Source organism: Aythya fuligula, chromosome 5 (genome assembly GCF_009819795.1).
Source record: "Aythya fuligula isolate bAytFul2 chromosome 5, bAytFul2.pri, whole genome shotgun sequence".
In the NCBI taxonomy this organism is placed as follows: Eukaryota; Metazoa; Chordata; class Aves; order Anseriformes; family Anatidae; genus Aythya; species Aythya fuligula.
The window spans coordinates 60305770-60331309 of NC_045563.1; the positions used below are offsets into that span (position 1 = coordinate 60305770).

The following is a 25540-nucleotide window of genomic DNA, read 5'->3' on the forward strand; positions in this document are numbered from 1 at the left end:
TGTCTCCTGTTGGTGGTTTGGTGTTCGCAAAGCGGGATTTTGTGCTCATTGATAGCAAATAGCTGTCTGCTATTAGAAAGCGTTGCTTTCTTTTCTGAAGAACTGACAGCCTGAAACTTCCTCGATGGCTTAAATGGCAGTAAGAACTTCGTTAATCTGCCTAATTAAAGATTCACGGTATGATGCTCCTACAGGAACATCCTTTGAGTTAACACTTCCAAGTGCTGGCCTCGCAAGGGCTTTGCTGGTGCCCGGTCAGGATTTCCCCTACAGCAGACGCTTGGATTTGGAAGCCACAGGGTTTAACTATAATCGCGTGGAAAATGGCAGTCGGGGACGTGCTTGTGACTCGGCCTCATCAATTCCTTTTCGGCTGCGCCTTCTGCTTTAGGCGCTGTTTGGGCACCGTCTGGGGCTCGTCCCCACAGGGGACGAAATGGCGGGGGGGGGGGGAGAGAGGGAGGGAGGCGGCCCGGATGTGAGCGCATGGCGGGCGGGAGGGAAGGAGGGAGGAGCGGGGAATGGGGAGGGCCGCAGGGGAGGCAGGCAGGGAGCCGAGCAGGGAGGGAAGGAGCGGAGGAAGGAGCGGAGGGCGGCTGCGAGCCCGGCGGCGGGCGGCAGGAAGCGGAATGGCCGCGGCCGCGGGGCGGCGGCGCTGCGAGGTAGGCGCCGAGTGTGGGGACGGGGCGCAGGGCGCCGCTCCGGGACGGGGCCCCGCGGGGGTCGCGGCTCCCACAGCCTCGGCCTCCGGGGAAGCTCCGGGAACCCTCCGGGAACCCTGCGGGAACCCTCCGGGGAGCCTCCGGGAAGCCTCCGGGGAAGCCTCCCGGGGAGGTGAAGGCAACGCCGCGGTGCCTCGGGGGGCTGCCCGGGGGAGCCCCCCGCCTTCAGCCGAAAAGCCGAGGGAGACTCGGGCAAATCTCTTGAGAATATGTGGAAGGTGGGAGGGAGCTGTGGAGAGGGTAAAGCCAAGGGGAGAAGGGGAATAAAGCCTTCGGAGGCAAGTGGCCTTGTGTTGAGAAGTCCATAAAGTGACCACAGCCTGTGCCTCTGCGGTGCTGCGCGCCCCTCGGTGAGCTTTCACCTGAAGGTGGCTGTTGGTCTAAAAAAACACACCTCCAAGGTCTCAAAAAGACTCGAAAACTTTCCTTCTTCCTGCTTGTTTATGTAAGTAAACTCCTCCTGCTTGAGCACGGTTGTAGTAATCCTGCTTTGAAGACTTGAAGTTCCTCTTTCCTTGGGGAGCATTGCGTGAGGCCAGCCAGGCTCCTCAGGACAGATGCAGGAGGACACGTCGGTGACCCCGATGCTCTTATTTATTTGTCCCTGCTGTGTAGCTGGAGAGACTTGAATCAGAACTTTGCTGACAAATGTGAAAATGCTGAGATGGTGTTTTCTTGTTGCTGGTTTGTTTTGTTGTGTTAGGTTTTGGTATTGGACCAAACCAGGCTAGAATAGGGCTAGCTAGAAAAAACTAATCCCATGGAGAGCTTGAATTTGAGCAGAGCAGGGTTGCACATTGTGTGTTTTGGAAGTCTTGATCAATGTGAAGGGAGTCCTGTGGAAGCTTTAAGAAAGGAAAATGAAGTAGCATTGATTGGTAGGGCACCGTGAGGATAACATGAGTAAAATTCGTAACGTAGCATGTGTTTGGAGGTCAGCCTTGATGACGTTCAGATAGAGCTCTTCCACTTTTATTTTAAAGCATTGCATCTTAGTGTCTGCAGTTCGTGTAGAAATAACCACGGGGTGGATTTGTTTATTTTTTAGAGTAATGCAACAAATTGAAAAATGAATGAGAGCGGTACAAACATAAATCGCTTGCTTCACAGCAACATAACTGTAAAAACGTTCCTGTGATGGGGACGTGACGTGTAGTTACTTACCAGAAGCAGAGTTCAGTTTTTATCGGCCATGGTCAATAACAGCAGTCATCTCACGGAGCATTCATCCAGCCCTTTGTGCATGGGGAGGCTGCTGGGGTGTCGGTTTCTGCAGAAGAATGCAGAAGCTGTTTCCAGACTGGGCAAGTAAGTGAAGGAGGAAATGTTTCTAAGCATGCCAGTAATGGTGAACCTCATTTATTCTATAAGTGATTTCGAATGAAATGCTTTCCTCAAAGCTCACATTTAAAAAAAAAAAAAAAAAAAAAAAAGTTATGAGAAGTGCTGCTTTGATCTCTGCTTTTCAGTAGAAATGCAGTCTGCAGTTGTTTAGAGTAAATTCAGTTTGTTCCAAGCGGTGGTCACTCAGGAATGCTTTCATTCAGAAATTGAAGTAGAGAGAGAGATGCCTGCGCATATTGTGTACCTCCTAGTTTTTAGGTGCTTGGTGTTAAAATCCTGACGCCCCTTTTGTTGATGCATTTAAAAAAAATTAAAAATGGGACACTCAGGTGGCGTTGAGACTGTCGCTTGTTCTGATCTGCAGGTTGGTTAGCACAGGATAACCTGGAAGAAACAACTTAGTCTGCACAGAGGTTGCAGCTGGTAGGTCTCAGTGCTGCTGGTGATGTTAGGAGTTGTCAAAGATGCATCAGGAACAGGTTGGTGATAGCTGATCTGCCCTCCTGCTCAGGTTGGTGACAGTGTTGAGTTACGAGGTAGGTGGTCCAAGCCCGACGTGCAGTTGGACGAATTCCTGGAGGAAGAACCCATCACGGTTGTTAAATATTAGACAAGTTAACTGAGGAATTCCTTCAGCAGCGTATTAGTAGACTGGAGGAGGATTTTGAGGAAACGTCATTGCTTGCTTGTCCTGGTTTAACTTTTTTTCACCTATGCCCTTCTGAAACCACCCAGAGACAAGTTAAGGACGAGATGAACCTGTGGCCTGACCCAGTATAGCTGTCCTGTTACTTTTCTACCAGTGCACTGTAGTGGATTTTGTTTATTTCTTAAAAAGCTCTTTGTTTCAAATAACCTCATAAGCATTTTAATATGTAAAGCTAAGAGGTCCGTGTAAACAGTGCATTTGTTTTGTCAGTAATTAACAAGTGTTTAATACTTCCATGCATACCAGGTTGGTGACTGAGAAGCATCTGCTGGTTGTAACTGAAACCGTGCAAGTTTCCTGCCCAAGGGGAGACTTGTCTGCTGGAGCAAGTGGTAGAAATAATTCGGCTACTGCAGCAGAATTGCATTGGTTAGGCCAGCAGGTTGGTGCTCACACGGTGATGCAGAGGTAAGCCTAGGACAGAGCTGCGGTGACACGGGTTTCTCTCCATCTTTTGTTAATGGTTTTGGTATGTTAAAGGAATATCCTGTGCGCTGATGCAGAGCCAGCGAACAGAATAACAGGATAGGAACTTTGCAGGGGAGTTTTCGCCCTAAATAATAGCTACTGAACTTCGCATCGTGAACTTCCTGCATTTTGCTGCATTTTTGGATGTTTTGTGAAATTAGGAGGATATTTGGAGGGCTTACTTCAGGCATATAAATTAAGAAACTTTTTTTTTTTTTTTTTTTTTAACTCTGTGTTGTAAAGCCGTACGTGGCTCTGTGGTGTTTGGGCATCTTTTTTCAAGTAATTGGATGGCACAAACATTTCTTTCCTCTTTTACCCTATCCTTCCCACCCCTAGAGACTTTGTGTATTTTTGATGGAAGAGGATATTTGGCTTCTTCACATCACTGCTACGAGGGTTAGTGGAAGTGCTTCTACAGGTGGATGCTGGGGATGGTTTGTCATGCCCCACTGTGGGCAGGCCTGTGCTTTATGATTTTTTTATGAATTTAATTATGAATTAAACTTTGTGCTGTTGCTGTCTGGGTAGAGCCTGAGCACTCTTCTCATAACTGACCCTATTTGGAGCAGGAGGTTGAGGTAGGGACCATCTGAGGCCAACTGCAATCTGAATTGTTCTGTGCTGCTTTGAAAGTGATGCTTTGAAGTAAAATTGCTTTGCAAATCGTGGATTACTGAGCGAATTATTCAGGTGGGGAATCCAAGTATTTGGGGCACTGGCATTGCTTAAAAGGAAGCCATACCTTAAACCAGCAGCTCGTGCTGACTCTGTGTGGAGTATTTTGCATCATGGGTGGGTTTTCAGGTGTGCTTTGAAAAGAGAGACTGGGAAAAGCCTGTGAAAAATATGGGTGAACTGGAGAAAAAAAGTGCAACTTGGTTGAAAAGCAGAAGAGTCAGTAAGAAGTTTTTAAAAACAAACTTCTGAAAGAAGCAGAGGGAGTGGGTCTGAAAGCATTATTCTGCAAGGAGCAGCATTGCAACAGAACCAAAATTCTTAGCCTTTGTCAAACAATGCTGGTAATAGGCTTGGCTGTGAGGGATGGAAAAAATCTTGGCCAAGTGCATCGGAGTGAAATCGCCTGGGATGCCATCGGTTTCGTTACTGCTTTTTCTGGTATCTGCATTCAGCAAATGCTGCGCAGCAGGAGCGGGATTGCAGGTGTGGTGGTAGGGAGCTGGGAACGAAACAGGGCAAAATACGGAGGTGTAGGAGGTGGTTGTACAGCCAGTGAAAGCAGCGTCATGTTTCTTGTTGATGTGTGCCTTCAGCTGGCTGGCTTTAAGGGCATTTTGAGGTGATTTGAGTATTTATAAAGATTCTTCTGGTGATAAATCTTCCACGTCCTGTATCATGAGCTCACGCTGCTGCTGTCTCTAGCCGCAGCACCCACTGTTGGCTGTGTTGGGTGGCACGTTTTTATGCAACTTATGCACAATGATTTAATTCTCTTTAAGACCTGTAACTCTTTAACAGACAGCTGAAATGGTTCTTGGGTTCAGAACTTGAAGGGAGGGGTGTGACAGCACAGACATTTACGGGAAGCTGGCAGATGTGCTGGACCCAATCTGCAGGTACCTGCTGGTGGAGTGGGTTGCAGGGGCTGAGGGTGCAGGCCACTGGTTTGAGATGGGGAAGAAAAACTTTGTTTGGGCAGCAGGAAACCCATGCAGGTAGCTACAGCTGCCTGAAATTTGCTGAAATTTGGCTGGACCACTGTGCTGGACTCTTTCTTGGAGCGCTGTCTGGGAAAGTTGATCCAAGATCAAGATTCTGCATTTAGAAAGTTTGCCTTATCGAGAGCCTTTGCACGGTGGTGTGGATGAAAATAGTTTGAAGTCGTGGAGTTCCTAAGTGTTCCTATAAACACTGAAGCAGCTGAGGCTGGGGTTTTTGGGAAACTTGTTGCCAGTACCGAAAGTCCTTGGAGTATTCCTGGAAGTTTCTGGTTCTGGTATTAGAAACACCCTATTCTTATCCAGCTCTCAAAATCAGAAGCTTTGTGATGAAATTGTACTTCCTGGATGTAAATGAGTTCTTAAAATCTCAGCTAAGAGGCGCGGTTGTTGGTCTCAGCACAGCTGGTGAGGTGTTTAGAGGCTCTCCTGGACGACTCGAGTGAAATAGGAAAGTGCTGGGTCAGAGTTCGCTCCCAATTAAAATTGTACCTTTATTTAAACTAGTGGAAGTGGCTTCAAAAATTCTATAGATACGATCTGAACTGAGATGGATTTGACCTTTCAGTTAACTGTTAATCTCATCCATGAGGAGGTATCTTCTCATTTGGCTACGAGTGTGTTAAAGAAGCTGTTGAGTGTCAATGGAGAGGTAGCAGGATAGAAGAGCAGCTGAAACATGAACCTTTCGCTGCTTGTGCACACGTTATTGAACAGCTTGCAATCTAAATCTAAAAGTATTTAAAAAGAAAAAAAAGGACTTATTGTCTGAAAGGATTGTTGTAGAACTTGCGTGGCTGTCAGCAAATTCTTTACAATTTGTTTGCCATAATTTATTTGCATTTCTTAGCAGGTGTAGCTGCAGTCCATTAAGTTCTTCCAAACTGAAACAGAAAAGGTAAATGAGTGGATTGATGCTGGAAGTATTTTATGACAGCTGCTGTTATATATATATATATAATTTATTTATTTATAATGCAAGAAGATGGGTCTGATTATGTCCTTATTGCTTAGGTTACTTGACCTTTCTAACAAGTAACTTGTTCCCGTGCTGTGTGGAGAGTGATGATGTAAAAGGAAGGAGCGTAAGCTCAGGACAGGAGTGATAAACCACCTAATAGCAACGTTGTGCTCAGTGCACAGTCCATCACGCAGCTGAAGAATCTGTTTATTTCCTAATTTACAAGGTACCCGGGAATAATTATTTTATTAAATGCATGGAGGGGTAAGCAGTCATACCCCAGCTTAATGCATATTCCAGAATTAAAGTATCTGCTTCGTTGGTTGCTGCGTGAATGTGAATTAAAACAAAGCCTTTGTTCTCTCAAGCATTGCTGGGATGATTTCTCTGCTTCTTCTGTCTCTTCTGTTTTCACTTCATGCGTGGTGATGACATTGTCAGGATCTCTTCTCTGCTAGCGTTTTGTCCTAGTTCCTTCCCAGCCTCTTTCTGCCCCCCTCCGAAATGCACACGCTGCCTTGGCAAGCCTGTAAGTAACCCATCTGACTGACTCGACGAAGTATGGGTGCAGTTTTCTCTCTTAGTAGCAAGCTGAATGCACCTGGCAGGGAGGCTTTTGAATGACCAAGTTCCTGTGTGTTTTTTTTTTTTTTTTTTTCTTGCTAAGGAGTTTTCCTGCTGTGGCAAATGCCTGGCTATGAATTCCTTTCCAGCTGACTAGTACTTTCCGTAGTATGTTACTCCTGTCTTATTTTGCAGAAGTTTCCCCTGCTGTCCCACAAAACTGCTACTGTCTCTGGTATGCAGGCAAGATAGGTTAATTTTTAAGTTAGCTGTTATTCAGGATTAGGCAAACGCCTTACATCTATTTATTTATTTATTTTTTAACAGGGAGTTACAGTGAAAATTGGGCTTGTTTGGAGGAAGCTCTGCCTACAATATGTGAAGGCTTTACTTTATAAGGAGTTTAGGAAATGGTCTGGCATGTTATCATTGCTTCTGTATTTAGTGCTGGAACTCCAGGGAGTTTTGGAACTGATTTGTGATGGCTATAAAGTGTCTCTTAAGGGTGAATTGCAAGTAGTATGAACTCTGTGCTTGTTTAGCACTAGAACAAATTACAAATAGCTTGCTAAAAACAAACAAACAGAACTTGATTGGCTTTCATTTGCTTTTTTTTTTTTTTTTGTTTTTGAGGAGAAAATCGTTGTGCAACTCAGCTGAAGTAGAGGAGAATGGCAATGTGGTCAGGAGCAGATGGTGAGATTACCTCTGCTCCAGGTGCTGGGATTTGTCTCTAATGAAGTGGTCCTTGCTTATTAAGGGAGGAAACTGAGTTAGACTTTCTGAGTCTCTCTCCTGGTGAAGTTGTGACATCCCCTACGTCATTCTCATCATTTTCCTTACCAAAAAATCTTTAAATTCCTCATTAGAAAGTCCTGCTTCCTGGTTCATTTTTGTACGTGTGCTGGAGTGGTCCGCAGGTAAATGTTTTCTGTTTTTATGTAAGCCTCTGCAAGTGAGAATCTGCTCTAAAATTAATTTTCATCCCGTTCAGAGGCTTTGATACGAAGGAGATTGTCAGACGCCTGCTGCTTCTTGGCTCTTGTTTGTGAAGTTTTGCTGCTGTACCCTTGATAAGCACTGTGCTGTTAAATAAGTTTGCATGGCAATAAACAGGTACATGGCTGAGCAAACGGACATTGCACTCTGAACGCATGCACTCAAAACTGCGCCCGAGGAATTGTTGCTTTTAGGGAAGCTCAGCCTGACGCGAGCCAGAGAAAGGCCTGTGGATTTCTGCTTTCCTGCAGCTGGTGGAAAACTTCCAGCAAATGCTGCTCCGAGGTACCCTGTCTCGCTGCAAGAGAGGGATTTGCCTTCAGTCAGGAAGCCGTAAGAAGTCATAAATCAGCTGTTGAGGTTTTTAGACCTCCTTGTAAAGAGATGTTGGAGCAGGCAGTGTTGATCAGGGACCACTAGGGCCAGGCAGGCGTGGTGATGTTACACAAAGTATGGATGCATGTGTTCTGCTGCAAATTTTGGGAAAAGCAAGGCGTGGAGGGGATTGTTTTATTGCTTTCAACCTTCCATTGTAATCCCTCCAGGCGTTCCTAGGTTTTTGGTTTTGTTTTGGGAAGCGTTTGACCCGTTCCTTACGGATTTTGAAAGAGCAATGTGCCTTTGAAGGTGAGAACCTCTTTTTGCTGAGAACCTCTTTTCTTACTGTGGCTCAAAATAGAGCGTGCAGTAGTTGAGCTGAGAACGATCTTGACTCTAAGGATTACTTCCAGGTTTTTCAGTGCCTCCCAGTTGTTGCAAGCTCCCATGACTTCTCCCAGCGTGGCTCAGGGAGCCCTTTCCCACCTCTGGGATTTGAACCGAAACCTTTGGAGTGTCTGGGGAGGTCCTGCTGGTGGTGCAGGTGAAGTTTGCCCTTCTCCTTTTAAGTGTTGGAGAAGTTTACATTTTGCTTTCCGTCTGCCTTTGAATTTACATGGCTGCAAATCCAGAAGTTCAAAGCAAAGCTCATCTTTTTATGGGAAAACGTTAACCGAGACGCCGTGTCATTAGCATTAAAAGTAGGCTTGCCTTTATTTTAATGATCCTCAAGTCTAGGGAGCTTTTCTTCTGATCTTTTATCAGGTGATGAATTCACTGTTTAAAACCGGTGTGCAGGATCAGGTCTTGCTAAAACTCTTGCAGTGTTATCAGATGCTTTTAATTTTGAAGCGTTTGAAAGCTGCAGTCTGCTTATCAGGTGGGACAGAGATTTACACACTGGTCTGATTTAGAATTGTCCTGAGGACAAGGCTCGAATAAAGCGATCAAACTCGAGGCTGTACGAGTCTGCCTTGAAAAAATAAAAGCCTGATTCAGATTTCCAGATAACAAGCGATGGTCCTCATCTTCAGATCAGCACTCCAGGTTTCTCCCGGTGCAGGCGTGCAACCGAACCGAGAGAAATGCAGCACCGCCGAGTGAGCTTGGAAAAGAAATGAGCAAGTTACGGGGAGAGTGGGGTTCCCTGTGTGCAGGGCGGGTGTGCTGCAGTCGCTGTGCACCGTGTTTCCCAGCGCCGAGGAATGCGTGTCCGTCTGCAGGCCCGGCGCGCTCAAACACTGCCTTGTTGTGAGGGGGAGACGGCCTGGCGAGGAGGGAGATCAAAGCTGTCGAGTTCAGCAGAAAAAGGAGGTTTCCTCCTTCGTCAGGAGCCAAAGCTACTGTTCCTGGGTTTATATATAGCTGCTGTGAAGGCCGTATGGTCTCGGTGTTTTTCTTCTCCTTCAGAAAAACGACTTGCTGGTGCTGCTGCAGTTATCAGGCAGCACCAGAACGCGCTGATAATGTGCTGCCGAGTCGCTGCCCAAATAGTTCCCAGTAGTCCTACGGGCTGCAGAAACTGCACTTCATGCTCCCGCTTCTTGCAAAAGCCAGGTAGGAATAATTGGGGAAACTTCACGAACTGGGAGGCGCAGGGTGGTCCTGCGTCTGGAAGTTGAGCAGAGTGGCTTTAACCCTCCACGAATTTCTTTCTGATGGCACTCGTCGTGGCTTTGATGAACGTCAGGCTGTGCAGCCTCACGTCCCATAAGGGAATGGAGCTGCTGCCTGCTTCTGCGGTGGGCTTTGTCTGTGTTGGAAATCATCATTTCGTGGAGTGGATGCACATGAGTAGGCTCTTCAAGACTCTCTTCCCCAGGAGTTGAGTTGTGTAGCTCTCAGTTTTTACCTTTGCTGGCCTGTCACTGTTTCGGTGATTAGCATCTGTCTGAAATACACCCAAGAAAGCAGGAACTTGTCAGCACAGATGTTTATTTAGCATCGTGCTGATTTTGAGATATGTTGTACACATCGGTCTTAACCATTTGTTCTGTTTGAGCCTTTCAGTGCTCAGCACCAAAATATCCCTCATTTCTAGGGGACATCACAGTGCTTGACCTAGGAGCGTGTTGTAGGCATTACAAATCCAAATGTCTCTCTTGTTTTCGTCACCTTTTTGGTACAGTTTATCTCTAGAGGGTGGTTAGAAATGGTTTTTGAGGGGTTTGGCCTGAATCAGGCGTCACTGAAATGCATGTAAGGCCTTTTGTGAAGGGGTCTGGCCTTCACAGCACAAGCCACTGCAGTCAAGTAGATGAAACAAAAGCTTGGCCAGAGGCCTCAAGAATTTAAGGAATCTGTTAGAAATCTGCGAAGAATCTTGCTGTCTGTGCGGCGGGTCGGCAGCAGGGCAGCGTTGTGGTTGAAGCACGTATCCCTGGCCCGATTCAAGGAGAACAAACTTCTGATGGGTATGAACAGCAAGGGAGTACAAAGGCAGCTTTTATCTGTGTTTTCTGCAAATAATTTATTTGTCTTTTACTCTGTTTGATTTGCGTGTTGCCCGCCTTAAAGCCGCGCTGATTTACATTGAGAGGGTATATCTAGTTCAGCGAAACTGTGTTTTACTGAGGATTGCTGCTTGTGTCAGCCTCCCAGCAGAAACTCATTATTTGTGATTTCTGTCTCGCTGCTTGATGTGCCTACGAGCTGTTGCTGGAAGGCAGCTTACCTCGTGGAGGCAATGCTAGGCCGGCTGTGTGTGACAGCTGTAGGATGCAGCAGAAACAAGAAGGAAAGCAAGCAAACTTCTTGTGATGATCTGTTGTAAGGTTGTTTTAATGCAGAGGCATAGATATTGTGGTGCGTATGGGGAGTAGTATCGTGGTACCAAGCACCAGGTTGGACCTGGAGGAGTGTTAGATGGTGTTTTTTTGGAGCTGGCCTTGAGCAAAAGCACCCTTCCAGTGTTTCTTCCCTTATGTAAGTGAATGACTCTTCCTTCAAGGGGCCATTAAAGCAATTACTTAATGAGCAGCTGCACTTCAATAATTTATCTTGCTTGTCCAAGGAATAGCACTTCATAAGTTCTGTTTGCTGGTTGAGGGGGTAAAGTAGAACTCAGTTTTCCAAACGAGGTAAGGTCATCGAGCATCGTAACCATGAGCATTGTATTCGTGGTGCAGTGACCAGTTTGCCAATTCTGTTGTTGTGGTACACTGAAATAAACTGGAAGTCCTCCAGATTGTGCTTTGTCACTACTAGCATCTCATCAATTCCTATTTTTCCAGGATTGAAGCTGGCTAAGGGAACGGAATTGCTTCAGATCTGAAGTCCCTTAGGTACCTGAATACGCCTTTTCCTTGTCTGAGGTTTAGTGGTGCAGAAAGCAACTAAGTAATTCTCTACCTACTGGGAAGAGCTAGTAAGGAAAACAGATGCGTCCTTCAAAATGCTAAGGCTGTGAGCTTAATTGTGTGGCCTCTCTTAACTTGGATCAAAAAATCTGTTCTCTTTCAAGATTTTCTGCTCTAGGTTTCTAAATTACATGTGCAACCTTGTAATTTGGTGGTGTATGGCTTAGTAGTTCTCTGCATATGATTTCTTGCATGGTTTTCTCATGTTTCATTTCCTTTGCAGAGCTGCTGAATCTATTCCGAAGCCAAGGGTAGCCAAGCAGTACGAGGGAAGTGTTGCTTCTTTCGATGGACATCTGCTCTCGCGGTATGGCCCAGATATCCAGCAGCAATGGATTTAAGCAGCGCTCGTCACCTTCTTTGGCAACTGCAAGGTCAAAAGATGTGGACAAAGAGGAGGCGTTGCAGATGGAAGCTGAGGCACTAGCTAAGATGCAGAAGGAAAGAGGTAACAAGCAAACTTTTCATTCGGTAAGCAGCACCAGGCAAACAGCACAGACACACAACAAGCAGGACCACGACCTCATGGTGTTTCCAGAGTCTGATGCCAAGAGAATGGAAGATAAACTCAGTACCATCGACATAGAGAAGCTCACTCATGCCGAGCTAGAGAAACTGCTGCTGGATGACAGTTTTGAAGCTAGTAAAGCCCCCACGTTACCAGTAACTCCTATTTTGAGCCCATCGCTGTCTTCACAATTTTATCTTGGGCCTGCTGCTCAGCGAGGACAGTGGACGCCTGGGATACCAGCACCTGTGACATGCACTTTACCTCCTATTTACCCCTCAGCTTCTTACACAAAACAGACTGGTGTGTTTCAGAACGGATTCCATCCAAGTATGTCCTCCTATCACTCTAGAGAACCTCTTTATCTTGGTCTTCCAAGGCAGTCACAATACATTTCATATCCATTGGCAGCTACGACACCTTTCCATCCGCAAGGAAGCCTACCTATATACCCTCCAGTACTTACACCAGAAATGGCAAAAGTGTTTGACAAAATTGCAAGCACCTCGGAGTTTCTGAAAAATGGGAAGTCAAGCACGGACTTAGAAATGACTGCTATAAAGTCTGCAGTTTCCGACCTCCCAGCCTCGGAAAGCTGCAGGGACATCAGTAAATTTGACTGGTTAGATTTGGATCCCCTAAGTAAACCAAAGGTGGACAGTGTGGAGACTTTATATAAGGCAGAGGATGATGGAGAGATGGCTTCAAGTTTGACAGCTGAAGATCCGTGGGACGCTGTGTTGTTGGAAGAAAAGTTGTTAGTAACGTGTCATCTGGAAAGAAAAATTAATGGGAAATCTGCTGGAGCAACAGTTACAAGGAGCCAGTCCTTAAACATGCGAACGACTCAGCTTGCAAAGTTACAGGGCCAAACATCACAGGTGAGCGAATCAGTGTTTTTAGGTAGTGGTATGGTGTTAAATATTAATCACAGTACTTGAAGACACTTTTAAGTTCTGTTGTTAAGTATTACTGGGCTTGTGTGTCCAAATAATGTGATGTTACTGACATATGCATACGGATACTCAGAAAATTGAACGTTCCTACTGAACTAAATCCAAAAATAACTGGGATTGTGTGTAATCTTTCCAAATTTACCAGGGAAACTGCTGGTATTCAACGCACTACAGAAAAGAACTAGCCCGTAGAGCAAAGAAGTATTTAAATTACATAAATTCTTAAATTCATGAGTGAATAAGACAAGGCTACAAAATAAAGACAGGGAGCTAGATGTTGAGAGCTTTCATCTTGAGCAGGGTTTATCTTCATGTTTGAATAGCAGGTTTTCCACCTTATATTTGAAGCTGTGTGGTTTTTTTGTTTGCCTTTTTTTTTTTTTTTTTTTTTTTTTGCTGTTTTTGGCTTTGACTATACTGCCTTTGTTTTAAAACAGTTCTCTGCTCTCCCACTATGACCTGCAGTCTTTCGCAGGACCAGTGTAATTCTCTTCTGTAGGCGTAAATCTTTCCTTTCATGCAGGAAGGCTGGAGAGATGGTGACCAAACTTTCTGGATGTGCTGTTGTTGAAGGTGGGATGCCTGATGTGGGGCTGTTGGGTCACAAACCCTGTAGCTCTGTGCTGGAAGAGAAGAGGGAAAGCCTTCTTGGCGTGAGGTTGTTTGCCTTAAGCAGGGCAAAAAGGTCATCTCCGCTCTAGAATCGCAGTCATTTGCATTAAAATTTCAAGATAAAAATGTCAACGCTACCTTTGGTTGTAGCACTCTTCTTTTTTGGACAATGAGCACGTGCAGTTTCTATTTAAATTATATAGCTGTGATAAACAGTCCAGCGATCACAACTTTGTAGGTTGTCTCTTCTGCTAACTTGTGCCCTCAAAAGTACGTCCTACCCTATCCCAGTAAGAGTCCAGTCAGTGGCTGCAGATTACTTCATTTTTCTACATTTTTAAATTCCTGTTTTTGCGATAATTCCACCATAAAATAGGACGTAGCTTTATAAAATATTAGTCACCTCACTAGAAAGTGAGTATGAATACTTGTGGGCATTTTTATTATTTTTTTTGGTAGAGAGAGTGCAGAGGCAGAAGGAGAAGTCTTCAGTGGAAAAGTCTACACCCTGGCAAGGGTGGTGGTGGCAGGAAAAATCCCGTTTGGAGAAACTGGCTGAAAGTGGGGGTGGGAGTAAAAGGTTTGTTTGCCTGGGAGATTTAGGCTTGCAGCTGTTTTGAATCTTACGTATTGTCTTTCTGAGTGTTTTTAGGAGACTGAGGGCAAGCTGGAAAACCAACTGCTGCCAGTCAAGGTCGTTTTCCAAATTGCTCCTTTTATTTCCCACCCCTCCCACCCCAAACTGGGCCATTTCTTCCCCCCAGGAAAAGGAATATCCACCGGGCTGGAGCTTCATGTCTGAATTTCCATTGAGGTGAAATTGCTGGCTGCTGACTTGGAGTATTTCCTGTTTTTCTGGGCTAGCTGTCAGTGTTCTGGCAGAAGTCTAAGACAGCCAGTGGAGAAAGACAAAAAAAAAATAAAAATAAACCTTTACTTTTTGTTTTTCTTTCACATTTTTAAAATGATGTGTGTGAAGATCTCAGGTCTAAGTTTGTTTTGTAACTTCTGCCCAGATCGGTGCTTCTGAGGCGCTGTCTGTAGGAGGTAATATCGGAGTGATGGTTGCTGAATGAAATCTTTTCTTCTACCCACTCCATTTCCCATAAATTCTTTCAAGAGTGTAGGATTTAAAAGGGTCTTCCCTGTTCATCAGGTCCAGTCCCATGCTGTTTACAAACATTATCCAGCTCATCAAATTCTCAAACATGTTTTATTTTCCTGCTGCTACTTCTGATTTAAAGGCTGTTCCAAGCCCTCACTGCTTTTTAGTCATCTGATTTTCATCAGAAAGACATTTATAACTAGTTCCTAGCAAATTTTTCTTCTTAACAGAGTGGAACAGCAGCAACTTGAGATGAAGATCCATTTTGGTGTCAAATCAATTGATTTTCCCCTCGATGTGTTATAAGAAATTTCTGACAGCTTTCAATGCAATCTCCTGTGTGGTAGCTTCTTTCCTGTTTTTTCCTTTTTGAAGGTGGTTTGTGGGAATTTTAATTCTGTGTGTGTACCTTAATGCCTTGTACAGTGGCATGAATAAATTCATCACTGGGAGAAGCATCCTGCTTCATGTATTTATTGTGTTTGCTTTATTCATGATGGCATCACATGAGCATATATTGATCCTGTGGTCAGCTAATGTACCTGAATCTTGTTAAGCCAATGTTACGGTATAATATGCCAGTTCTAGTCTGTATTATAATGTTGGCTGGCAAACAAAGCTATAAATTACCAGCAGGGCTGTGTCTGTCTCATGCTTAATGACAAGCCCCTCAACCTGATATCTTTCCACCTAACCTGTTGCTTTAGCTTGGCCTGTGCATCCTCACTTTTTCCAGTTTAAATAACTTTCCTTCTGATGTAGTATGAAGCTGAGCTCTCTAGATAGCCCCTATTTTTGGCAACTCTCTTGTATTTTAACCCATTTCCTCCAGATACGTATTTCCTTCAAAGTACTTTTTGAAGTCTTGTATCCTAACTGAATCACTTTTTTCTTGCATCACCTCATAGTTTCACTGCTCCTTTAACCAAATCTACTAGTCAAAATTTCTAGTCATATATTTTGATTCCATTGTGTACTTAATATCCTAAACCAATAGAAGGATTTGAGTTTTGCTTCGTATTTGATAAAGTATCAATGTGTTTGGTATTTGCCCTTTAAATGCTTCAGTGCTCATCTCTCTCCTTGCTGAAAGCAGAGGTGTTTTGTCCTAGTGTAGATGTTGTCTTCTCTACCATTCCTCTCCGCAGAGCCTTTAAGCTTTATATACTTGGGGGATCTAACTTAATTTGACTTTTGGTCATTTACTGAGTGGTGGGATTTCTTTTGAATGCTAAGGGAAATTGTATTTGCAGAGCACTTCTATTTTTGCAGGCTGTGCTGATAAGAGGCCTCTGTGTCAGGTAGCTATTTGTTTAGCTTGGCCTGAAGTCCTACCTTAGGAGTTATTTCCTGGCTGACTGATAGCTTTTGCACCTCTGAAATTTGCTCGTCTGGAACGTAAAGAAATTCACATCCTGCTGGTAGCCCGAGAACCTAGTCACCCACCTCGGGACTTCAGTGGGCTTTAACAAATTTTGTAGTTTACCAAAGCTTGTCTTCCTGACACTATTTTCCAAGAAAATGATCAAAATCGAGTATTGAAATTTAACTAAAGAAGCAAGTGGGTATTTAATGTTCTTAAAGGTAAGTAGGAGGCCATTCCCAACAAAGCCTGTCTGTGATAACTGCAGATCTTTCTCCTCATCCAGATGTGCCCCTGAGGTGAACTATGGATAACCAAATGAACTTTTTTTTTTTTTTTTTTCCCTTTGCTCATTATGTTTGAATTTCATTTTTTTAAGGAATCTCTTTGTGTGGTGCTTTTGTACTCTGCTGTTGGGTTGTCAGGTGCTCTGGGTGCTTCCTTGGTATCGCTGAACTTCTCACAGAAAATCTAACGTTTGTAACAGAAAATGCACTGCTTGTATAGCAGCTGCTGGGTTTGGACCTGGGGAGCTTTGTGCTGAGTTCTGCCCAGCAGTTCCCTGGCTCTTTATCGAGGGTGTTTACCTTTGGCTTGGTGTGTTGGCTTCCTGTTTCCTTGTGGGGCTTTTTGTTGTTCTTGTGCGATTGCATAAAGGATACGTGTGCTGGAAACAATAGCACAGGTTTGTCAGCGGTCTTACGCAGTTGGCCAGGAGTTATTTTTGTGTGCTACAACTCATCCATGATGTTAGGACGAAGCTTTCGAAACTTCAGGCCTGCTCCTGAATCTCTTTCCAGGCTTTGTAGCTTTCCCGCTCTTGTCACTTGCCACAGTCCAAGTAATGTCTGCTCACGCAGGATTGATCCTTTGGCTCATAAACCCAACATTTCAGCTGGAATAACAAGATGGAAATGCAATTCAGATGACGTATTGTTTGTGTATATTGTCATGTTTAAGTGAATGCTGTAGTACGTAAACGTGAAGTTGTTGAGCAAAACCCAGTCTACGGGTGGCCCAGGCGTGAGGCCTTAGTGAGGCCTTACCTCAGCCTGCCATGACTCCGTCAGGTGCCTGGTACTGTCTAATGAAATGAGATGCTAAGCTCATGGTGTCAGCTTGTAATAAACAACCCATGTACTGGTTAAGTAGTTGTTCAGTATTTCAACTACTTAATTCCCTTCTAGATGTGTTCTAGTTTGCACCTTTGGGAGCTGCTGGTGGCTCGTGGGGCGTAAGGGATTAAAACAGCGCTAATTCGATACCCCTGGATGAGCCCTCAGTTTGTGTTCTGCATGCTGCTTCCCTCCAGGGTATGATTTATCTTTTCCTGCTTTGTAGGAGAAGGCGGTAGTAGTGAGAGCTGGTGTGTAATGGTGCTTTGTGGGGCTCCTTGCTGAAGGCTGAATGGCAGAAGTGCAGGAAAAACGTTTGCCTTCCTCATCACGTCCAGCAAAGTGTGGCCAAGTGCCTTTTGTAATTGCTCACTGCTGAGAGCTCAGGAGCTGTTTTGCTTGCAACTTACTCTTAATTAGTATTGATACTGTCACATAAATCAATTTCTTTAAGGAACTCTTTAGTTCAGTGAATCTGTACTTTTCAAGTTGATAATGATGCATTTTTTTCACTATGTAAATAGACAAAACTAATAATAAACCCCAGGTATCTGAAATTCTGTCTGCTACATGTGATTTTGTAGGCTCTAGGAATATGTTAGCAGTTATTTAAACACTGTATTTTCTTTGACTTGCAGAAAGACAATGGGACCACTGGTTTGCTGACAGAAAATGCACTTCTCCAAGAAATTGAAGGGCAGAATCAAGAACTGTCAGCTTTTTCTCAAACAGTTACAAAGTAAGAAATTGCTGAAATTAAATTAACTTTCAGAAGAAGAAAAAGAAGTTAAATAAATCATTATTACTTTTGTGTTGGAAAAATCAAATTCAGTCAGAAGTTTTCAGTTTGACAGGGCCAGTACCAGGTTTTGGGGTTATTTTTGCTTGATGAGGCAGGTTTTTGGTATGTGTTTTTGTTTTTTTTTTTTTTCCCTTTGCTTGTTCCAGTTTCTCCGGTTTTTGTCATGGTTTTCAAAAATGCAACAAAATTCTTAAGGTTTTCAGTAGTATGAAGTTTTCTTGAGTGATCCTGTCTCCTTTTTATTCTTTTGGTCCTGTTACCTTCTACAGTTGTAGATTTTCCTCTCATTTTTTTCCTTGTTTTTACAATACTTTTTATTTTTACTCTCAAAATATATATATATTTTTTGTATCTGCATAAATCTTTATATCCCTCTATATTACTGTTTTTCAATATAAGTTATTTGGAAAGAACTCTGTCTTTTTCTTTACTGATACACCTCAGCAAATCCTACAACTCAAACGGCTTTCTAAATCTTAAATACCCATTTTTGATTATTTTTTTTTCTGTTTGGTTGGTTGGTTTGTTTTTTTTGTTTGGTTGGGTTTTTTTGCTTCCACAAGTGAAGCTCTGTAAGAAAAATCTCACAAAAACAAATACGAATCCTAAACTTGTTCCTGCTTTGATGGGGTAGTGGAATGTCTTAAATAAGATACCAAGGAAGATAAAAAGCAGTTATCACAGTACTGTCTATTCATTACTAGGTGAACATGTTCTATGTTGTTTGTGTCCTAAAGAACAGCCTTTCCCCTAATTTAAGCCTCTTTATCAAATTCTACGGTTTAATCTGAACTTCTGAGTAGTATTTAGACTTCCACAAATTTAACATGTAAAGAGTTCTTGTGGTCTTTTGTACATGAAAGAAATTAGCCTTTTTTTTTTTTTTTTTTTTTTTTAACTCAGTTTTAGGCAAAAGTTGTAGATTAGCTTTTTCAAAACTGTTTTAGAGCTAAGCTTCTACAGAATCTGGGTATGTCCTGTAAGTGTTGACCTATTAAGTATTTTAAGCTATATGAAAACCCTGCCTAATTAAAAACTATTTTTTTCCCCTCTAACTACTGACACATAATTATTGTGGGCAGTGTTCTGTTGGGAGTAGAAAAATTAAATGTTTTTGTATATACAGTTTAGGTAAGAGCAATAGGCATTCTTTACTGCTTTGGTTTGAGGTTATTATAATGTTCTTTTGCTTTAGTCACAAACCATTGCAATGCTTTATAAACTTTTTCTATTTACAGATTGAGGACCAAGTTTCCATATGCTGATCAGCAAACAAATCCAGGCTTTGTGCTGAGTCCAATCATGCTGCAAAGAAATATAAGTGGGGAGAGTGCCAGTATCAAGGTTTCTATAGAAATCCAAGGATTCCAGCAACCAGTAACTTTTACATGCGATGGTATGTTTCTACTTTCTGAACTGGAACTTACTTGTAAGGCTCAGAATGGTGGGCTGAGACTGCACGCCTTCTACAGGCTTTCAGTTTTTATAATCCCTAGGTCTCAGGTGCGTGGATTGTTTGTGGGGAATGTGAAAAAGGTAATTGAAGAAAGAACCTACATGTGGGTCACTGCTTCCATCCATCAGAAGATATTTAGAAGCTGACAAAACGAAACGTGTTTTTTTTTAAAAAGTAAAACAGCCAAACAGGAGCCCAGTTCTGTCCAAAACGAGGAATATTAAGACCAGATTTTCTAGGGTTTGACCTAACAAACCAAATTACCGACTTCACGGTAATTTGGGGGGCGGGCAGAGGGGAAATGAGCTGTTAAGTTTCATCAAGTTTGTATTGAAATGTATGCTGGAATAAAGCTATGTCAGGTTATCTGGAAATGCAGACGAATGGCTGTTGGGAAATGAGAATAAACGCTGAAATTATACTAGCTACCATGCGAGTTCAGTATGTACTTATGAACATAAATACTAAAGTAATACTAGCCTGTTGTGCTGCAACTAGCTGGCCAAGTTCCTGGGTAACCAGGCATATTATCTTGGAATGGAACTTTTAGGTTTGCCTTGTAGAAAAATTCACATTCTCTGTGCAGTCAACACTGCACGGCCTGTCTGTATTAAGGCTGTAACTCTGGATGCCATCAGCTTCAGGTAGCTCTTGGTGATAACTGATACTGCTAAACAACAACAAAAAAAACCACTGAGGATCCTGCTGAAAAAATAAAATGCCTCCATATAGTGTTTTTAGGGAATATCGAAGCATTTAATATTGTTGGCAGATGATTTAAAGATGATCAGAAAGTAGGTAGGGAAGTGTAGGGAGCATTGTGCACTTAAACCTTCTGTGTTAAAACATACAACTTGATGAATAAGGCCATCTTATTAATAAAATAACACACTTTTCTCGTGTAAAAACTGCAAAGCATGTTGCAAATTAGCTGGTTTTGTACTTTTAGTCAAGTGACTACGCTGTATCATAATAGGATTGATTCATTTCTGGCAGGCTTTAGAATATACCTTTGTATGCAGTAAAACGTGAAGATTTCAAATGATGAAATTTAGGAGATTATAAAAGCATAAGTCTTCTATGAGTATAAAAATAAATTTAAATAACGAACAGCTACAACTTGTTGGTGAACTATGCTTAAATTCATTTGCAGTACACCTATATTTAACTTGTAGATGTAATTTCTTTGAACAGTGAGTTCCCCTGTTGAGCTTATAATAATGCAGGCACTTTGCTGGGTGCACGATGACTTGAGTGAAGTGGACATTGGCAGCTATATCCTGAAAGTCTGTGGCCAAGAAGAAGTCTTACAGAAGTAAGCAAACCCTTTTTCATTAATGTTTAACTTCGTACTTTTTCATGGCACAGTTATTGGCAAGTATATTTTTAACGATTAAATGTGTGAGAGCAGAAATCTTCAAAATGTTTTGCACTAAGATCAGAAGTCCTTAGAGTTGCTGTGGTATACAGCGAATTAGGTTCTTAACATCTTCCTAGAAGTCTATTATAATCTGCCATCTGTTGTGTTGAACAGTTGTTTTTTTCAGATGCAGATTTCTAGATCTTTTCTATAGGTGAATGTTACAGTTTTCAGCTGCTCTTTAAATCCCAACAGTCAGGGGGGAAAAAAAATCTGCTGACAATTTCTAATCTGAAATAATCTGAATTCTTTCAAAACTAATGGCTTGCAAATCCCCATTGGTTTTCTGGATTTGAATATTTGCTTTCAATGTTAACCACAGTAGTTAAGACCTTTAGCAAAAATGTAGCTATCTGTAATGGTATTCTAGAACTTCCACAGAAGTGAAAAACTCTGTGAAGAAGTACGATGTGGACACTGATTTACCATTTTCTTATTGTGAGCCCAACAGGTGGCCTTAAATATTCCACGTCAGATCCCTGAGAAACAGTGAATATTTTTGGTGTAAATAACTATTGCTTTCATTTGTTTAACAGTAAGCACTGTGTAGGAAGCCATGAATATATTCAGAACTGTCGGAAATGGGATACAGAAATTAAACTGCAGCTCGTGACTCACAGCGTAATATGCAGGGGTCTGGCACGAACAGTAAGTACCTCCTAAAATGCAGCAGCAGTATAAACCTTGAAGAGTATGGGAGTTTGTGTCAGAGTCGATGGATCCAGTTTCCCCCCCGTGTCAATGTGTACACCTTTCTTAGGCTACCAGCTAGTTATTTCTTTTTGTCTTTGAGAGACCACTTTGCATCCTTCCCCTGCCGCAGGGATTAGCAATGAGATTTCTAAAACAGTGTTAGGAATTACAGGAAGTTGGGAACTGGACTGAATATCTAATATCTTACTGCAGGAAGAAGATGACAGAACACCCATACACCTAACCAAACACCTTTACAAAGTAGAAAAGCCTTTCAGAGAACCTATTATAAGGTAATAATATTATGTGTTTGGTTTTTTTTTCATTACCAAGCGCACTGCTGAATTTCTGTCTTGAGGTTATGTTACACTCTTGCAGTGGTGTTCAACAGTTATTATTTCTTGCAGGTGTTCTCTTGAAGAGCTTCTTGAAGTCTATCATAAGCAAACTGAAATAGCTCTTAAAAATGAGGTAAGTTCATTTTAAATTATTGCTGAACCAAAAGTAGCGTGAGAATACTTACAGATAAGATAGTTGGAGGAAATAGACTTTCTTGCCTTGGGGAAACTATAGACCTGAACAAGCTGTCAGAAATTTGGAATCGTGGATTTTTGCATTGCTTTTCAGTTTTCTTTCTAGCTTTTCTTGCAAAGTAATCATTACCTAATCATCGCGACTATCCATGTGTCTCCCAAGTTCTGGAATGCAAAACCTTTTCCTCAAAAATGTTGGAAGAGATTAATTTAGGGAAAAAGGTCTGAATCTTGACTATCGGTTGTTATTCGTGAAGGGTATATTGGTATCATAAAAATTTACACAAGTTAGCAGTAGTGCTTGTGCACAATGGGAGTTAGAGGTGAAGCTTTTTTGGAACAGCGAAGTTGGTTATGCTTCACGTAAGACTATTGAGTTCATTTAAAATACAATGTCAAAATCAGTGGCTATTTCACTGTATCACAAGTAACCTAAAGCAAGTCGATGTGCAATAATTTGGAGTAATTTCCCACATGCAAAAGGTAGCTGAAGATGATGACCTACTTTGCTCATTTCTGGAAGGACTGTCTTTGTTTAACTCCTGAGAGTAATGTAAATCGGAGACTGAAACCTCAGATAGCTTCTATAAGAAGTATGTTTCTTAAACGGTTTCTGTAAGGAAGAGTCTTAAAATGAGTGCCTTGGTGGAAATGAAAAACATCGTGAGGAAGTCTGTTTTATTGCCTTTCCAGGAGTGCAGGTCTCAACAAGCTTTTTTTCTGCTTTTTTTTTTTTTTTTTTTCTGCTATTTACATATCCCCTTAATACCATTCAGTCATAGGATTTTCTAATGCCTTTGGTGATTCACCACGTATTCAGGGGCAGTTCTGAACACAGTTTTGTTGTAGAATAATGAGATATTAGTGCTCCTTGAGATGGTGGTGTTTTTGTTGCTTTGCTCTTGCAGCTGCCTCAGCTTGGTTGTTTAACTGCAATTTCACAGGCTGAGATGAGGAATGCAAAACATCACGATTCAGACTTAGTTTCTACTCTAACCACGAGGTAGTTCCGAAGGTGGGAGATGGATCTTGTAGGTGATGACTAGGTCCAGATACCAGCAGTTACTGCATTTGATTTTAATACTTCCTGAAGTGAATTTATGTACGTACTCAGTAGCTGAAGCTTGCAAATCAAAGAGAAGCTGGGTAAAAGTGATCTGCAAATCACTTGTATTTAGCCTTTGATTTCACATCTATGGACATATTAAAAGTTAGCTACTGCATTTTTATGAACTTGAGATCCTGTGAGGAAGATAACAGTGGAGACTTCGCTTGTCATATGCCAAACAGCCATTATCTTCAAAGTGTTAGTTTTCAAAGTAGGCTTAAATATTTGCATTGTTTTCCAACTTTCATGGTTATTTTCAAACCAGGACGAAGTTAATTGTTGCCAAGTAACTGCCAGTCCCATTTTTTAATTCAAATGGCTGCTTTGTTATCCATTTGCAGGAATGTTGGAGGAGAAAGTGTGTGTGTGTGTGGGTGTAAGGAACCAGTTTACGTCTTAAGAAGAGAATATTATACTAACTGCTCAAAAGTGATTGTGGAAGGTCCCTATACCTTAAGCCTTTTAAAAGTAAAGAGATTTCATTCTGAAGACTTTGCTTATATTAAAAGAAAATCTGAGATTCTTTGGATTTAAATTAGGCATTTTTTATTCTCTCTGAAGAAGAGGAGGAAGGCGATATTCAGAGATTCCAGATAAGTGTACAATCGTGTACAATCTGCCTTCCTTTCCTTCTCCAGGATGGCAGTTTGCCATTGCTTCACCTGTAAGAACTATTTAAGCTTTGTGATATGCAAGGCAACAGTTAGAACAAACATTTTTCAAACAATGTGTTAAAGTGAAGCCAAAAAGAGAAATGTTCCATTATGGAAGTTATACTGTAGCGTATGTATCTTGAATCTACCTGTTTAAGAGGGCTGAAATTGAAAAGCTGCTGCTTTAGCATGATTCCTTCCTCACACTAATTGAGTATTTTTAAACTATGCTTTTTTTAAACATCATGTGGGAATTTGAGCTTAGTATCTCATTAGACAGTACTTACCTGCTTAGAACTTAATGGAAAAATGATTGGAAACCATATGTTTCTAGGGACACCATGCTGGAATCTGTACTAGCCCTGGTTTTATGGCACTGGTAACGGAGCTACAAGAAAATTCTCAGTACTGAGACTTTTTGTTTAACCACATTGTTACATCGTTTTATTTAATTGAGAAGTGGGTCTCATAATAAAATTGTCTTGGCAATTCATTCTAAAAAATAAAAAAAAAGTTTAAAGAAACACTGGGTTGAACGATTGTGATCAGCTCAATCTGTTCTTTCATACATTCCTTATTAGAACCAGCATAAAGCAGTGGATCAATTAATTAAGACTGTCAGAAAAATCTGTTCCACATTGGATGGCGTAGAGACTCCTGCAATAACGGAATCAGTAAAGAAGCTAAGGAGGGCTGTTAATCTTCCAAGGACTAAAAACACCGAGGTAAACTTTTAACACTATAAATTGTGTTCTGAGGTATGCTTTCTAACAGCAATGAATATTATTTCATAATCTCCAGTAGCTGCAAATACTGACAACGGTTCAGTCAGGGTTATGTTTTTGTTTGTGTTTTTTATTTATTTTATTTGGTGACATCAATTTATTTTAACAATTTGCTATTAATGCATTAATCACCTGGTCTTGGAATCCCTTCTTGTTCCAAACAGCAACTTTAACCTAGTTTTAAAGTCACAGCAGATGCTGTTAAATCTGACCAGGGAAACTGACAGCTCGCTCACGCTCTCTGAAATCAATGCAGTTACACTTAGATGAGGAACTCACATGTTGTATTTTTTGTGCAGTATTTATGTGAATAATAACAACGTTTTAAAACTCTGGCAGTCCATGTTCCTGCATTCCTGAGCATGTGGGCAAAAATGAAATTTCTCCAGTAGTGCAGAATGTGATAAAACTGGCTTACCACAAGCAGGTGATTTGAGCAGAACTGGCCTCGTATCACTTTGTCATAAAGTCACTAAAGCAAAAAGTATGCAAAGAAAAAAGCTAAGTAGTCTTGTAATGCCATTTCTGCTCTCTTGCTGTCGTATTAGAGAGAGTGGTGATTCCTGTGCTGTTGTTGTTGCTTTTTTTGGCTTCATCAGTGTAGTGATATATTTGGAATACTGAGCTGAAGTTTTGCAAAATGCAGTCTGAATAAATATAGCTGTCACCAGCACTAAAATTCTTGCAGACGAATACATGAAATTGGTGGAAAAGCCTAGGGAAATACAACATGTATTTCTCCAGTGTTTGTTTTTTTGATAGGAGAAAACTGTACAAATAATTAGACTGCATTGTAAAAATAACTTCCACAAGAGATGCTATCCCAGCAGAATTTGAAACAAGTACCTCTTTATCAGTAAAAACCTTCAATTTTCTTGTGATGAAAACTGGCTTGAATGGCAATGTATATGAAGGATTACTTTCAGAAACCTATCAAAACCTCGTGTAAGATACTGTTTGTGTGTGCTTTTTCTTTAGTAATTGGTTTGTGGGTCAATGCAGTGGCCAAAAATGTAAAAGAAAATAGTAGATTCTCAAGTAGAAAATGACATCTGTAGCGCTGTGCCACCAGTGTTGGGCACCTTGCCATCCAAAGGACTTGGATTACCTCAAGTGTGGTGGAGACACAGCAGTTCTTCTGAGGGGGGGAAAAAGATGTGATCCCCTTACCTCACACCTCTAGGTTTATTTTTTTTATTTTAGCAGAATTTTTTGCCAGTTGAAACTTAATGTTGAGAAGGTGCTCAGTTAAAGCATGGAAGGTGTAAGGAGAGCTTTCATTCTGCAGGTCAAGGAATTCAAGACGTT

At 41.9% G+C, this 25540-nt stretch overlaps 1 protein-coding gene across 1 annotated transcript in view; it reads left to right on the forward strand.

Moving 5' to 3' along the window:
- Positions 1 to 611: 611 nt before the first annotated feature.
- PIK3C2A (phosphatidylinositol-4-phosphate 3-kinase catalytic subunit type 2 alpha) overlaps positions 612 to 25540 on the forward strand; it is a 44966-nt gene continuing 20037 nt past the window's right edge. Inside the window, exons 1-9 of the mRNA XM_032188005.1 lie at positions 612 to 662; positions 11347 to 12512; positions 17421 to 17521; positions 18823 to 18980; positions 20235 to 20355; positions 20997 to 21108; positions 21367 to 21446; positions 21561 to 21624; positions 24029 to 24172. Of these exons, the coding sequence (XP_032043896.1) occupies positions 11412 to 12512; positions 17421 to 17521; positions 18823 to 18980; positions 20235 to 20355; positions 20997 to 21108; positions 21367 to 21446; positions 21561 to 21624; positions 24029 to 24172 (1881 nt within the window). The 5' untranslated portion in view covers positions 612 to 662; positions 11347 to 11411. The remainder of the gene's footprint in view (positions 663 to 11346; positions 12513 to 17420; positions 17522 to 18822; positions 18981 to 20234; positions 20356 to 20996; positions 21109 to 21366; positions 21447 to 21560; positions 21625 to 24028; positions 24173 to 25540) is intronic.